The sequence below is a fragment of the Oncorhynchus mykiss genome, chromosome 16, assembly GCF_057628025.1.
Source record: "Oncorhynchus mykiss isolate SJ-2025 chromosome 16, ASM5762802v1, whole genome shotgun sequence".
NCBI lineage: Eukaryota > Metazoa > Chordata > Actinopteri > Salmoniformes > Salmonidae > Oncorhynchus > Oncorhynchus mykiss.
This window is the reverse complement of record NC_143037.1, coordinates 44,628,709-44,644,384: the sequence shown is the minus strand read 5'-3', so window position 1 is coordinate 44,644,384 and position 15,676 is coordinate 44,628,709. Positions and strand designations below refer to the sequence as shown.

At 40.6% G+C, this 15,676-nt stretch overlaps 1 protein-coding gene across 2 annotated transcripts; it reads right to left on the bottom strand.

Moving 5' to 3' along the window:
* Positions 1-1,290: 1,290 nt before the first annotated feature.
* On the bottom strand, positions 1,291-12,052 carry LOC110492017 (natural resistance-associated macrophage protein 2). 2 transcript variants are annotated; one of them, XM_090202855.1, is made up of 15 exons: positions 11,911-12,052; positions 9,506-9,589; positions 7,345-7,490; positions 7,004-7,126; positions 6,307-6,426; positions 5,999-6,105; positions 5,768-5,906; positions 5,417-5,572; positions 5,020-5,178; positions 4,799-4,885; positions 3,720-3,839; positions 3,277-3,426; positions 2,841-2,914; positions 2,520-2,673; positions 1,291-1,797 (listed from the first exon to the last, which is right to left on the bottom strand). In XM_090202855.1, the coding sequence occupies exons 1-15, from the start codon at positions 12,044-12,046 to the stop codon at positions 1,690-1,692; spliced, it is 1,863 nt and encodes a 620-aa protein (XP_090058981.1). In that variant the 5' UTR covers positions 12,047-12,052; the 3' UTR covers positions 1,291-1,689. The 2 variants fall into 2 exon arrangements, with proteins under 2 accessions (XP_090058981.1, XP_021421646.1); XM_021565971.3 differs by lacking the exon at positions 11,911-12,052 and adding an exon at positions 10,088-10,374.
* Between the last annotated feature and the right edge of the window lie 3,624 nt (positions 12,053-15,676).

Genomic DNA, 15,676 nt, shown 5'->3' with positions numbered 1-15,676 from the left:
GGAATAATCATTGAACGATAATTGAGGAAAATTGTTTGCTATAATTATGTTATAAATATAAATACGTTTCAAGCAAAGTGTTTTACAATGTTTAATTAGACTTAATCAATGACAGAGTAATTTTCAAATATTTAATTTAGTTCCAATCTTAGTCAACAGCAGAGGATAGGGTTAAAGCATCCTGGGGCAAATATAGCTTCTACCAGTCCATCCTTCACCTGTTTCACATGACATCAAACATCAGTCTTTGTACAAAACGACAAAAATTAGCAGATAATTATCTATTCACCATTGAACTTCATCTTAATAAATTCTTTTAAAAAATAATTAAATTATATAACAATATTGATATGAGAATACATTGTTCAGAATAAAAAATAAATAAAACACTGTGGACGTTGTAGTTTCTATTCCTACAAAACTGCAATTAACGATATTACATATCTCCAATCACTCAGGAAATATAGCATACATGTCCCATGTTTGCCTCAATACTTACTTACAGAACTGTGCAACATTGTCAATAGCATCCTGATACCATGGAGATTGGTCACTTCTTAGGTTTTATGTAGGACTGGGACTTTAGGTCCAGGATCATGTGATTTCCTGGAAGAAGCCGCCCTGGCCTCCCTCCTCTGCCCCTTAGTGGCCTCTGCTGGGCTATGTTTCCAGGAAAGGGGCCTGCTGGACAGGCTGTGAGAGAGCCCTACACAGGGAGAGATCGGCTCATTGAGAAAAACAAAAACACAGAGGGGAGGTGGGAAGACTCTCCCTCCTTACAGAAGGCTGCTGGCGCCATGACAGGAAAAAGTTCCCGCCGCCACAATGTCAAGAAAACCTGTCTGTCTGCTCTGGCCCGCTTTCTTAAAAGGTCACAGACCTTCCAGTCTGGAATATGCTTAACTTTTATACCAGTGATTGCTACAGGAAATGTAATGACACAATTGTTCATACCAGCATAAGAATTCCAAAAATCAACAACATTAGCTGTGAATGGGAACTTGATGCATACAGAAGGGTAGAATTTTGCATATGGAAGCAATAAAAGACATGAGGTTAAATAAAATCATCATGGTGGACCTACAGATAAAAACACTATAGTGATACATTTTTACAATATGTTAACGTTCATGGCATTCCATGTTTGTTGTTGTAGACTTCAGTACTGGTACTTTTCAAACATTACCCTCGGTTTGAATCCACAGTGTCTCCCTGTGGCGGAGTTGAGGAATGCTAGACACATACATTATGAAACCATTTTTTCCATGGTAGATCTCATTGACCACAACATAAAAAAATGGGAGCATTTATTTGCGTTTTTTAACAATTTCAGGGTGTAATTAATTCAGAGTAAATATATATCAACATTTACAGTGTACAGTACCATTTCACAATCCTTTTCTAAATTCCTCACAAATCAAAGTCCTAGTATGATCATTAATATGGCAATTATCTTAAAATTCCATACATACAAAAGTGAAATAATTAATGAAATGTACCATAATAAACGTTATTTAGTTCATGCATATTCCTTAAATAACAATTGTCATAAAGGCAAATATCATTACAGAACATTAGTCATTTCAAAATTGTAAACAAAGCTTACAATCTGTACAGTAGCACCTTCAAATATCCCAAGGCTCCTCCCATAGCCTCACACACAAACACACATGCAGGAAGGAACCATGCTCAAGAGTCAAACTCCGGCTGCTGCTCTATCAGAACCGTGGTGTCGTCCCTGACCCTGCAGGTGACATCCAGACAGGACACACCCAGCGCTATCAGACATAACCACGTCTAGAGGGAGAGAGGAAGAGAGAGAGAGATGGGGAGAGTGGTGTGAGAGAACCAGTACAACGTATAATCATTCTACTGCCAGGACTGCATTCCTACACATACAACTGTCCTCACACAAAGTTTGTTAAAAGTTTAAAGGCCCAGTGGAGTCAAAAAAAAGTGATTTGCCTATGTTTGATGTATATTTTCACACTATAAGGTTGGAATAATACTGTGAAAATTATGATTCTTACACTTACAAAGGGAAGTGCTGTATGAAAAGAATGCCTGAAATTTCAGCCTGTTGTAGTTGGATGGAGTTTTGGCCTGCCTGGTGACCTCACGAGGCGGTAAATAGTTAATAGACCAATAAGAAAGAAATCCAAACCTCTCTCCCAATAACAGCTAGTTTTCCATTTCCCCCTCCCCACTCAGACATCTCCCAGACAGTCATGGCAAAATCCTTGCTCGAGAAATTGCTAAGAAGCTATTTTTGCTTAGTTTTGACAATTTCAATTGAAAACAATCACGGTAAGGTACTTACTTGGCACCCAGAAATAATTTGAAGTTGAGATAAAAACAGCTGCATTGGACCTTTAATAACTGACTCAGTGGTTGAAGATTAAAGTGGTCCTCTAAATAACACTTTTGGTTTGGTATGCTTCGCAAAGACATGGAAACATGACCACACAAAAAGCTAAATAAAGAAAACAGCATTTATTTCAAATGTAAAAAATACTTACCAGGTAACCCACAAATCCCAAATATGCTATGCAGAGAAAAGCAGCCAACACGTACAGCCACACACTGTTCAGAGAGGTCACATAGATGACTACAAAGTACATGTTGATACAACACACCAACAAGATCACAACTCCTCCCCCAATCTTCCAAAATCTGAAAGGAGAATGGATAGTAACAGAAGTCAGTTAGTCAGTATAAAAGTCAGCATAAAAAAAAAAACTTGTAATCTTCTCATATATATATACATACATATCGTATGTTACGTAAAATGTAATGCAGCTCAAATGTTATAGTTTTCACTATAATTGTGGTATACTTACAATCCATTGGCAAATTCACTCATGAGGGAGGATAAACTGGTGAAAGTGAGGATGGGAATCAAAGCAAACGGCAGCTGTGATAGGGAGAGAAAGAAAGCAGCCATGAGAAGGGGTCCCACTTGAAGTTGACAATCCCCAATAGATGTTTCAATTACCAGCCAACTACTCTGTTAAAATGCCTGGGGTTGGGGTTAGGGTCAACCTGGGGTGTGGACATGAAGTTAGGATTAGATTTAGGGTTAGGGTTGTGGTGGAGGATAGGTTTAGGGTTGAACCGGGATGTCAATGTGAAGCTAGGGTTAGGGTTATGGTTAGGGTTGTGTGTTAGGGTTGAACCGGAATGTGGACATTAAACTAGGGTTAAGGTTAGCGGATTTGCATGCACTGCCGTCTGACCTGACTCACTCAGTTAAAAAAGGTGAAACAAATAAATAACCTGCATGCTCTGCAGCACGTTCAGGAAGTCGTTCATGCCCGTCAGGTGGGTGACGTCCTGGAAGATGGCCACCAGCAGGGTGGGCGTGATGGCGATGGAGCGGGTCAGCAGCACCCGGGAGAAACGGGACCAGCGCAGGTTCAAAAAGCCCTGTAGGGACGGAATGGGTTCAAGATCTGTGACTTTTATTGAGCTAATGTAGGGTTTTATATGCTGTCTGGTGTGTGTTTGTGATGACAGAGCTGGGCCACTGTCGTTTTAACTTCTTACCATCACAAACACACCACAGCCTATCTGACTGATATCCTTTAGTCCTTTAGTTAGAGACAGCTAAAGCAATTAGCACATTTTTAAAAATCAAATTGATCCAGGGGTTGACTCAAAGTCGATCTTATCTCTCAATTCAATTGACCTTGAATGAATGAATGAGTTCTTGCACACACCTCCATGACAAACTGTCCTGAGTAGGTCCCGGTCATGGTTGAACTCTGACCTGCTGCCAGGATGCCCACAGCCCAGATATATAGTGCTGCAGGCCCGAAAATACAGCCCAGAACCACTCCCTGTAATGATAGGGGTAACATTCGGTGTTGTGTCAGGAAAACACCTAGCCCAACAGCAGAGTCATAAACAAGACCTGGGAGTATGGTAATAAAAGACTAGGTATACTGAACAAAAATATAAAACGCAACATCTTCAAAAGATTTTTACAGAGTTACAGTTAATATAAGGAAATCATTCAATTCAAATACATTTATTAGACCCTAATATAAGGATTTCACATGACTGGGCATAGGCCCACCCATTTGGGAGTCAGGTCCACCCACTGGGGAGCCAGGCCTAACCAATCAGAATGAGTTTTCCCGACAAAAGGGCTTTATTACAGACATAAATACTCATCAGCAGCACCCCACCTCCTCAAACAATTCCGCAGGTGAAGAAGCCAGATGTGGAGGTCCTGGGCTGGCGTTGTTACACTTAGTCTGCGGTTGTGAAACCGGTTGGACATACTGCCAAATTCTCTAAAATGACATTGGACATTCCTGAGGTCAGCATGCCAATTGCACACTCCCTCAAAACTTGATACATCTGTGGCATTGTGTTGTGTGACAAAACTGCACATTTTAGAGTGGCCTTTCATTGTCCCCAGCACAAGGTACACCTGTGTAATGATCATGCTCTTTAATCAGTTTCATGATATGCCACACCGGTCAGGTGGCTGGATTATCTTGGCAAAGGAGAAATGCTCACTACCAGGGATGTAAACAAATTTGTGCACAAAATGTGAGAGAAATAAGCTTTTTGTGCATATGGAACATTTCTAGGATCTTTTATTTCAGCTGATAAAACATGGGACCAACACTTTACAAGCTGCGTTTATATTTTTGTTCAGTATAATTTGCTATGATAATTGTTTTACCAAATACTGTCACCCAGCACAACAGATCTGGGACCAAGCTAGAATAACAGGGGAAAAAACAAAATGGTGGCATTCAGCCTGAGGATGAAAGTGCAGCCTTACGCCTTTGTAGATGTCCACCTGCAGTGTCTCATTGTTCAAGGGGAACAGATCTAGGTGAAGAATACCAGTTGCATTACAGATGTCATGCTGAAATGAAGAGCAATGAGACATGCTGTTAAGAATGATAAAAACAACAGTGGCTTAGCAGCAACTCATTGTTCATGTATTGTACAATCCAACGATTAGTTCCTTAGTACCATACAGAGTAGCTACATACGCACCACTTCAATGTTTGTTCGTCCATAGACAGCCTCGGCGAAGACAGCCACCACAAATACGTTGATGAGAAAAGAGAGGAAGAGTGCAATGGTCGACTCAATGAAGAAGTATTTGTTGGCCTCCTTGAGCTCCTTCTTGCTGGAACGATCAATCTGTCGAGACTGAGCATTGTCCAACAGAATCACACTTATAGACAGAAAGGAATTCCACAATCACTACCATTCTACGATCATCAACAGACACACTACAACAGTTTCTTGATTGTCAATATCTCCACAAAATCATTATTACAGAATAAAACATTGCAAGACTATACAACAGTGATAGTGTAATTGTGATTGAATGGAAAAATATTGAATATGATTCTAAAATAGAGCCACTGTGGTCTTCCATGGCTACCTTGACGAGGGCAGAGTGCAGGTAGATGTTGTGGGGCATTATGACAGCCCCTACGATGCCCACAGCCTGCTCCAGCTGCACAGGACCACAGCCTTCACAGTACGGCATAAACATCCCCTTGAGCAGCTCCCCCTGGTCCGGACGCACAGTCACATACTGGGAGGAAAAGAGATCAGAGGTCACCACAACCTTCATCTACATTAGACCATCACATACTGAGAGGGACAATGCTCGTCCACTCAGAGAGTACAGGTATCACTGCTACAAGGCAGGCAGCGTACATGTACAGGGTACATCCACAATCCCTATTCCTCCACAAAAGAATCAAAATGACAGTCAAGCCTTGTGTACCTCATATCCAAAGGTGATGGCCATGATTGTAATAAGGACCCCAAAAAAGGCCTCAAGTTTCCTCAGACCATACTTGTCCAGGAAGAGGAACACAAATGTGTCAATGATGGTGATGAGAACACCCCCCCACAAAGGTATCCTGTAGACACAGAACGTAACAAATCATTTAGGGTACCAATATCACTATACTCCCTATTCTGTAATAGGCTATAGTCCAGTACTGTCATCTACCTGCCAGAGGAGAGGAGGTTGAATGCAATGGCACAACCTATGACCTCCTGCATGTCTGAACCTATGATGGCCAGCTCCACCATCAACCACAGGACAATGCGTGGCACCTAGGCAGAAGAGAAATACATGAATTGAACAACATTTTGAAACATTTGACGTCCAATACAAAGCAACAGTTGTAGACTAGTACAAAAAAAAAAGTAATTTATGATGAGCAACTGTATTAAAGGCTGTGGCAGAATTTGATTTAGTTCATTCAATATTGGTTGGGTTTCTCAGAGAGTGTGAGCGACAAAATGGAGACTCACGGTGGGGTACTGGCGGTTGCAGACTTCTGCCAGGTGCATCCCAGTGACCACACCCAGTCTGGCTGCCAGCCTCTGCAACAGCAGACCAATGATGGTGGCTCCCAGAAGAACCCACAACAGCTGGATACATTGGAGGAGAACAGAGATGTCATCCATCTATGATACACACGCAAACGTTTCTAATCATAACGCAACATTTTTCCGAATTTGTTCTTTAAAAAGGCAGATTTCCCTGACCTAGATTAAGTCTACTCCTCTGTCCAAAAATTATGCAGAACAGCTAGTCAAATACGTCAGCTATAATCTTGACCTGAACCCCCCCCCCAAAAAAAACAAAATGTCTCTCTTTATGTAGTTTTGTCTCTGTTGTTGTGATGTGTGTTTTGTCCTATATTTATATATATATATATATTTTTTTTTTTATCCCAGGCCCCCATCCCCGCAGTAGGCCTTTTGGTAGGCTGTCATTATAACTAAGAATTTGTTCTTAACTTACTTGCCTAGTTAAATAAAAGGTTAAATAAAATAAAAAATAAAATAAAGGCTTTATTAAATTAATTTAAATTTGCCTAGTGTAAATTGCACTTTTTGAAGAGAGATTTTCCATTGAGCTTGCTTTTTAGTCCAGGAATAATGCTTAATCTGGTCTGGGAAACTAGCCTTTTGGGTTTGAATAGAACGTTGAACCTTCATGTACCTTGAATCCTGCTTTAGCACCTGACTGCAGGTCTGACTCTATATTTCCTGGGTCTAGGTAGGCGATGCTCATCAGGAACCCAGGTCCTGTGAAGGCCCATAGCTTACGGAAACTGAACCACATCTAAACCAGGAGGGAGGAATAAGGGTTTAAACATTTATTGCTCCAAAACAACATTTTCAAAATGTAAAGTATATATTCTGATGCCCTTTGCTCCACTATGAGCTAAAAGTAATACATCAAAATCAAGTAAGCCAAGTCTATTCACTGTGAACAGACCAGCAAATCATAGTACGATTGGGATTCTGAGAGAGGCAGTCTGAGACCTTTCTCTCTCATACCTGACTGTCATCATCTGGAATGGGGACCTTATGGTGAAAATAGGTACTAGATACATCAGTTCCCCCATTCTGGCCCTCTGGAAAGACAGAGGGGGCTCCTCGCTGTGTCTGTGTGGTCTCAACTGCTTTCCCTTGTGCCATGTCTCCTGAAATAAGAGACACCCTCATTAACATAGCTGAACAACTCAGTCCAACCAGTTCAGGCTATTACATCAGGTCACAAGAACGTGCACAATTTTGTTTTACAACTGCAACTTTTACAGCGCAGTAATATCATCAAGGAAGTATTACATTTGGTCCCTTCCTGTCAGTACAGCTGAGCAGGCAAGTATGAACTCAGTGGTGCCTATAGTAAAACTGTATCATGGCTGAAATCCAACCATGCTGATTGCAATAAATATAATCCAGTCATATAGATTTGATTGCAAGAACAAACACCGTGCAACATTGAAAAGCACAAGCCGATCTGAAAGTTACTTGAGCCAGCAGCAAGAAAGTACTTTTATAACAACACTCAACTTTGACTGGCTGTTTCAGTGGCAGTCCAAAGGACACAACTCAAACGTTTGCTTGCTGTGTGATATACAGTACCAGTCAAAGGTTTGGACACACCTACTCATTCATGGGTTTTTCTTTATTTTTTACATTGTAGAATAAGAGTGAAGACATCAAAACTATGAAATAACACATATGGAATCATGTAGTAACCAAATAAGTGTTAAAACCAACCAAAATATATTTTAGATTCTTCAAAAGTAGCCACCCTTTGCATTCTCTCAACCAGCTTCATAAGGAATGCTTTTCCAACAGTCTTGAAGGAGTTCCCACATATGCTGAGCACTTGTTGGTTGCTTTTCTTTCACTCTGCGGACAAACTTATCCCAAACTATCTCAATTATGTTGAGGTTGGGTGACTGTGGAGGCCAGGTCATCTGATGCAGCACTCCACACTCTCCTTGGTCAAATAGCCCTTACACAGCCTTGATATGTTTTGAGTCATTGTCCTGTTGAAAAACAAATGGTAGTCCCACTAAGTGCAAACCAGATGGAATGCGTATCGCTGCAGAATGCTGTGGTAGCCATACTGGTTAAGTGTGCCTTGAATTCAAAATAAATCACAGACATTGGCACCAGCAAAGCACCCCCACACCTCCTCCTTCTTGGCCCAAGCAAGTCTCTTCTTATTGGTGTCCTTTAGTAGTGGTCTCTTTGCAGCAATTCGACCATGAAGGCCTGACTCATGTGTCTGTTACTTGAACTCTGTGAAGCATTTATTTGTGCTGCAATCTGAGGTGCAATTAACTCTAATGAACTTACGCTCTGCAGCAGAGGTAACTCTGGGTCTTCCTTTCCTGTGGTGGTCCTCATGAGATCCAGTTTCATCACAGCCCTTGATGGTTTTTGCAACTGCACTTGAAGAAACGTTCAAAGTTCTTGAAATTTTACAGACCTTCATGTCTTAAAGTAATGATGGACTGTCGTTTCTCTTTGCTTATTTTAGCTGTTCTTGCCATAATATGGACTTGGTCTTTTACCAAATATGGCTATATTCTGTATATCATCCCTACCTTGTCACAACACAACCAATTGACTCAAACGCATTAAGAAGGAAAGAAATTACACAAATTAACATTTAACAAGGCACAACTGTTAATTGAAATGTATTCCAGATAACTACCTCATGATGCTTGTTGGAAGAATGCCAAAAATGTACAGAGCTTTCATCAAGGCAAAGGGTGGCTACTTTGAAGAATCTCAAATTTAAAATATATTTGGATTTGTTTAACACTTTTTTGGTTAAGACATGTGTTATTTCATAGTTTTGATGTCTTCACTATTATTCTACAACGTAGAAAATAGTAAAAAATAAAGTAAAAACCCTTGAATGAGTAGGTGTGTCCAACCTTTTGACTGGTACTGTATATCTCAAAAACCAGACTGTAAGCAAGCAAAGCAAGTTTATTTTCTGTAACATGTAGCCTACTTACACAGTATGGTTTCTGAGATGTGTGTGCATGACAAACCAACCTCTGTGCAACCTGACTTCAAATGGACTGCCATTGACACAACAAGTCAATGTCACAGAAATGAAGCGGTTTCTTCTCTGCTGCTCCTACCATAGAATACACTTTATACTGTTCGAATTCTATGGCTCCATTACCTTCTCCATGCGTTGGCTCCTGGTCTGTAGGAATACTGGGAGGTAGTGAAGAGATGTGGATGTTCTCTGGATGGGGGGTTCTGTCTGAAAACAGTAACACACAGAGTTATAATTTAGGGTAGATTATGGTGTGGTAGGCATACCATTTTCACAAAAAGTATACTAGCCTAATGTACACAAAACTAATCCACCCCATGCAAAGAGAACTGGGACTTCCCACATAGGCCTACTGTAAATTACAGGGTTTAGCTGAAAAATGCCACCCACAAAACAATTGGACTGACTGAGTCAAATAAAAACCATTTACTTTTTTTACTTGATCAACAATTCATAAAATTATGATAACAATGGAAATATGTTTTTATACTTCATGCACTGAACAAGGAAAGAGCAACAGAAGCATGCATTGAACATAACCATAAGCACATTTTCTGTACAGTACGCTTCACATATTTTTTTAAAGTCCATCTATGTAACATATCAAATAGTGCCGCTAAGGTCTGACACATGTCACCCTCGCAGCTGAATTCATTTATTTCTTCTCCCTAGCGCTGAGATATTTCAGCTCTACTGTCACCTTACCTGTCGTCAGAAAAGATACAAATTTTGATGAACTGAAGCGCTTCATCCTTGTCTTCTTCAAAGTCAAAAGGTAGGCTACCTGTCCATTAATTAATAGGTCCCCGTGGACGACATTGGTATGAGCATGCAGGTGCAGTCAGGTATTCAGATAAATAATATGACTTCCTGTTTTGGAATAGCCTACTTGTGTGGCAGTTGATGCTGCGTTCATATCATGTCGGACCCGGAGTGATCGGAGGGAACAAAACTTATCTACCTCGGAGGAACGAAATGGGAAGGATCTCAATGGCATTTTCCTCGCGTCGTCTCTCTCTTCTCGCCTAGTTCTCAAACCTTCTCCTCCAATGGGTTTTGAGAACGAGGCGAGAGGACCCAAAGAGTATGCAATTGAGGTTCTCCCATGGAGTGTTCACGACAAGTGCTAAGAGCTCGGTAGGAACACAATAACCATTTTATTTTATTTTATAATATAATTTTTTTTTTATTTATATATTTTTAGCCCTTTTTCTCCCCAATTTCGTGGTATCCAATTGGTACAGTCATGGCCAAAAGTTTTGAGAATGACACAAATATTCATTTTCACAAAATCCGCTGCCTCAGTTTGTATGATGGCAATTTGCATATACTCCTGAATGTTATGAAGAGTGATCAGCTGAATTGCAATTAATTGCAAAGTCCCTCTTTGCCATGCAAATGAACTGAATCCCCCAAAAACATTTCCAACGCATTTCAGCCCTGCCACAAAAGGACCAGCTGACATCATGTCAGTGATTCTCTCATTAACACAGGTCATTGCTTTGCACAAAAAGGGCTTCACAGGCAAGGATATTGCTGCCAGTAAGATTGCACCTAAATCAACCATTCATCGGATCATCAAGATCCGATGAACACAAGGAGAGCGGTTCAATTGTTGTGAAGAAGGCTTCAGGGCGCCCAAGAAAGTCCAACAAGCGTCAGGACTGTCTCCTAAAGTTGATTCAGCTGTGGGATCTGGGCACCACCAGTACAGAGCTTGCTCAGGAATAGCAGCAGGCAGGTGTGAGTGCATCTGCACGCACAGTGAGGCGAGGACTTTTGGAGGATGGCCTGGTGTCAAGAAGGGCAGCAAAGAAGCCACTTCTCTCCAGGAAAAACATCAGGGACAGACTGATATTCTGCAAAAGGTACAGCGATTGGACTGCTGAGGACTGGGGTAAAGTCATTTTCTCTGATGAATCCTCTTTCCGATTGTTTGGGGCATCCAGAAAAAAGCTTGTCCGGAGAAGACAAGGTGAGCGCTACCATCAGCGCTACATCGATATTTTCGGTCCATAGCCAAGAAACTCCCCAGACCTTAATCCTATTGAGAACTTGTGGTCGATCCTCAAGAGGCGGGTGGACAAACAAAAACCCACAAATTTGGACAAACTCCAAGCATTGATTATGCAAGAATGGGCATCAGTCAGGATGTGGCCCAGAAGTTTATTGACAGCATGCCAGGGAGGATTGCAGAGGTCTGGAAAAAGAAGGGTCAACACTGCAAATATTGACTCTTCGCATCAACTTCATGTAATTGTCAATAAAAGCCTTTGACACTTATGTAATGCTTGTAATTATACTTCAGTATTCCATAGTAACAAAAATATCTAAAGTCACTGAAGCAGCAAACTTTGTGGAAATTAATATGTGTCATTCTCAAAACTTTTGGCCACGACTGTACTTACAATCTTGTCCCATCGCTACTGAAACACAACCCAGCCAAGCCGCACTGCTTCTTGACACAACGGCTGCTTAACCTTGGAAGCCAGCTGCACCAGGAGGAAACTCCGTACACCACCCTTTACCTTGATGACAGCTTTGCACACTTCGCATTCTCTCAACCAGTTTCATGAGGAATGCTTTTTGAAGGAGTTCCCACATATGCTGAGCACTTGTTGGCTGCTTTTCCTTCACTCTGCGGTCCAACTCATCCCAAACCATCTCAATTGGGTTGAGGTCAGGTGACTGTGGAGGCCAAGTCATCTGATGCAGCACTCCATCACTCTCCTTTGTCAAATAGCCCTTAAACAAACCAAAATATATTTTATATTTGAGATGATTCAAAGCAGTCACCCTTTGCCTTGATGACAGCTTTGCACACTCTTGGCATTCTCTCAATCAGCTTCATGGGGTAGTCACCTGGAATGCATTTCAATTAACAGGTGTGCCTTGTTAAATGTTAATTTGTGGAATTTCTTTCCTTAATGTGTTTGAGCCTATCCTTTGTGTTGTGACAAGGTAGGGGTGGTATACAGAAGATAGCCACATTTGGTAAAATACCAAGTCCATATTATGGCAAGAACAGCTCAAATAAGCAAAGAGAAACGACAGTCCATCATTACTTTAAGACATGAAGGTCAGTCAAGAACTTTTAAAGTTTATTCAGGTGCAGTTGCAAAAACCATCCAGCGCTATGATGAAACTGGCTCTCATAAGGACCGCCACAGGAAAGGTAGACCCAGAATTACCTCTGCTGCAGAGGATAAGTTCATTAGAGTTACCAGCCAAAGAAATTGCAACCCAAATAAATGCTTCACAGAGTTCAAGTAACAGACACATCTCAACATCAACTGTTCAGAGGAGAATCAGGCCTTCATGGTATAATTACTGCACTACTAAAGGACACCAATAAGAAGAGACTTGCTTGGGCCAAGAAACACGAGCAATGGACATTAGACCGGTGGAAATCTGTCCTTTGGTCCAAATCTGAGATTTTTGGTTCCAACCGCAGTGTCTTTGTGAGACGTAGAGTAGGTGAATGGATGATCTCCGCATGTGTATTTCCCACCGTGAAGCATGGAGGTGGTAATGTTATGCTGCTTTGCTGGTGACAGTGTCTGTGATTTATTTAGAATTCAAGGCACACTTAACTAGCACAGCATTCTGCAGTGACATGCCATTCCATCTGGTTTGTGCTTAGTGGGACTATAATTTGTTTTTCAACAGGACAATAACCCAAAACACACCTCAAGACTGTTGGAAAAGCATTCCAGGTGAACCTGGTTGAGAGAATGCCAAGAGTGTGCAAAACTGTCATCAAGGCAAAAGGTGGCTACTTTAAAAAATCAAAAATCAAAAATATATTTAGGTTTGTTTAACACTTGTTTTTGGTTACTACATGATACCATATGTGTTACTTCATAGTTTTGATGTCTTCACAATTATTCTACAATGTAGAAAATAGTAAAAATAAAGAAAAATTAGTAGGTGTGTCCAAACCTTTGACTGGTACTGTATATACAATTTATATATTTAATTTTTAAGCATAAAACTACCTCCATATTGCCATATTATTTTTTAAATGGTACCGGTTACCTTCAGACGAGTCCTGTGACACTTGTGGGGGTCGTAGAGCAAAACAGAGAATCTCCCCTTTCCACAGTGGGGTCACATTAGCCCAAACGGTTTGGACGCTACAAATAGAAGTTGACACATCGACGGTACCGACTTCAGATGAGTCCAATAGGGTCCAGTAGGGTGGATTGAGACGCAGCCCACACAAAAAAAAACATATCTCTAGCTTAAACTGATGGATTTTGATGGGGATTTTCTTATTATGTTACTTATATTACCCCACCGGTGTGTCAAAAGACTCTAGGGGGTTTTAAGGAATGTTTTTCAACAGAATCGGCAGAATGAATACACCCCTGATAACCTGCACACACAGTTGGATTTCATAACAGCCACATACAAACAGCATCATCACTTTGCTCATTGCTTTTCGCATCTAATAGGTATTGGAATTTTAACATATTGTCCCATGTGCATTGTGTAATTTATCCATGGTCCCTAACTAGCCCCTAACCACCACAGGCATTACAATCGGGTCATGTGCACCTGCACTCCATATTGATGATTACTTGTGTGTTGCCAGCTGTGAGCATGTGGGCAAGATTGAAACAAACCCAACCTTAATTTATGTTGTGATGCAGCCATGACAATAAGTCACAAAACTCAGTTTTGGAGGAGACTGACTTTACAACCAAAATTATCCAATCAAAACTTTGTAGTCAATTTTGACAGTAGAATAAATGTTTCTGACTCATATTGATCCCACATAGGCTGTTTTCTAAATGAGAAGTTGGTTTTTAAGGGCAGTTGCTCTTTAAAGTTACTGTATACGGACACGACCATGGCAACTCAACTGTAAAGAAAAATGCAAGTGTCCGCATAACAGCGCAACACAACTCCAAACATGACAGATAAAAATCTACATAGCTACAATTAAATTGTTTCTCCAATTTCAGAATGGGCAGTTTTTTACAAATAGTTACATAGAATATCAGTCAGTTCTACCACCTCAACATTGCTAATTTAAACAGGGTTTAATATAATGTAGTAAAGTTCAGCTTCAGTCCACAGGGGGGCACTGTGTCACTGTCAGAAGATATGTGCTTCAGTCAGAAAAACATTCTCTCAACTTTTCGGTCTCAGCTGGCTAGCCAACCATCTATTTACAGAAACGAAACCCATCAAATACACTCGCTGGAAATAAACACTTTTCCTAATATTATGATTTAAATCAACATCCTTAGCTTGCCCATTTACTAAAAGTACTGTTAAATAACTCTGACTGACACCCAATAGCGTAAGGATGCTGAGCGCTTACGCTAGCCTATTTTGTATTTATTATGAATCCCCATTACTCTTCCTTGGGTCTAGAAAAATTAAGGCAGTTATACACAATACAACAAAAAAGATTTTACAACGCATTAAGTGTGTACCCTCAGGCCACTACTCTACTACCACATATCTACAACAAAAAATCTATGTATACGTGTGTGTATAGTGCGTATGTTATCGTGTGTGTGTCTGTGCCTGTCTCTTCACAGTCCCTGCTGTTCCATAATGTGTATTTGTATCTGTTTTTTAAAATCTGATTTCTCTGCTTGCATGAGTTACTTGATATGGAATAGAGTTCCATGTAGTCCTAGCTCTATGTAGTACTGTGCGCCTCCCATAATCTGTTCTGGACTTCGGGACTATGAAGAGATCTCTGGGGGCATGTCTTGTGGGGTATGCATTAGTATCATGGGTACGCCTTTCCTTACAGTTCTCTGCTGCCAATGACTGGAGCGAATTGCAAAAATCACTCAAGCTGGAGTCTTATATCTCCCTCTCTAACTTTAAGCATCAGCTGTCAGAGAAGATTACAGATCACTGTACCTGTACACAGCCAATCTGTAAATAGTACACCCGATCTGTAAATAGTACACCCGACTACCTCATCCCCATATTATTACTTACCCTCTTGCTCTTTTGCAGCCCAGTATCTACTTGCACATCATCATCTGCACATCTATCACTCCAGTGTTAATACTAAATTGTAATTATTTTGCCTATTTATTGCCTTATTCCCTACTCTTCTACATTTGCACACACTGTACATAGATTTTTCTATTTATTTCTATTGTGTTATTGACTGTACATTTGTTTATGTGTAACTGTGTTGTTTTTGTCGCACTGCTTTGCTTTATCTTGGCCAGGTCGCAGTTGTAAATTAGAACTTGTTTTCAACTGGCCTACCTGGTTAAATAAAGGTGAAATAAAAAAAATCTAAATTAAAATCTG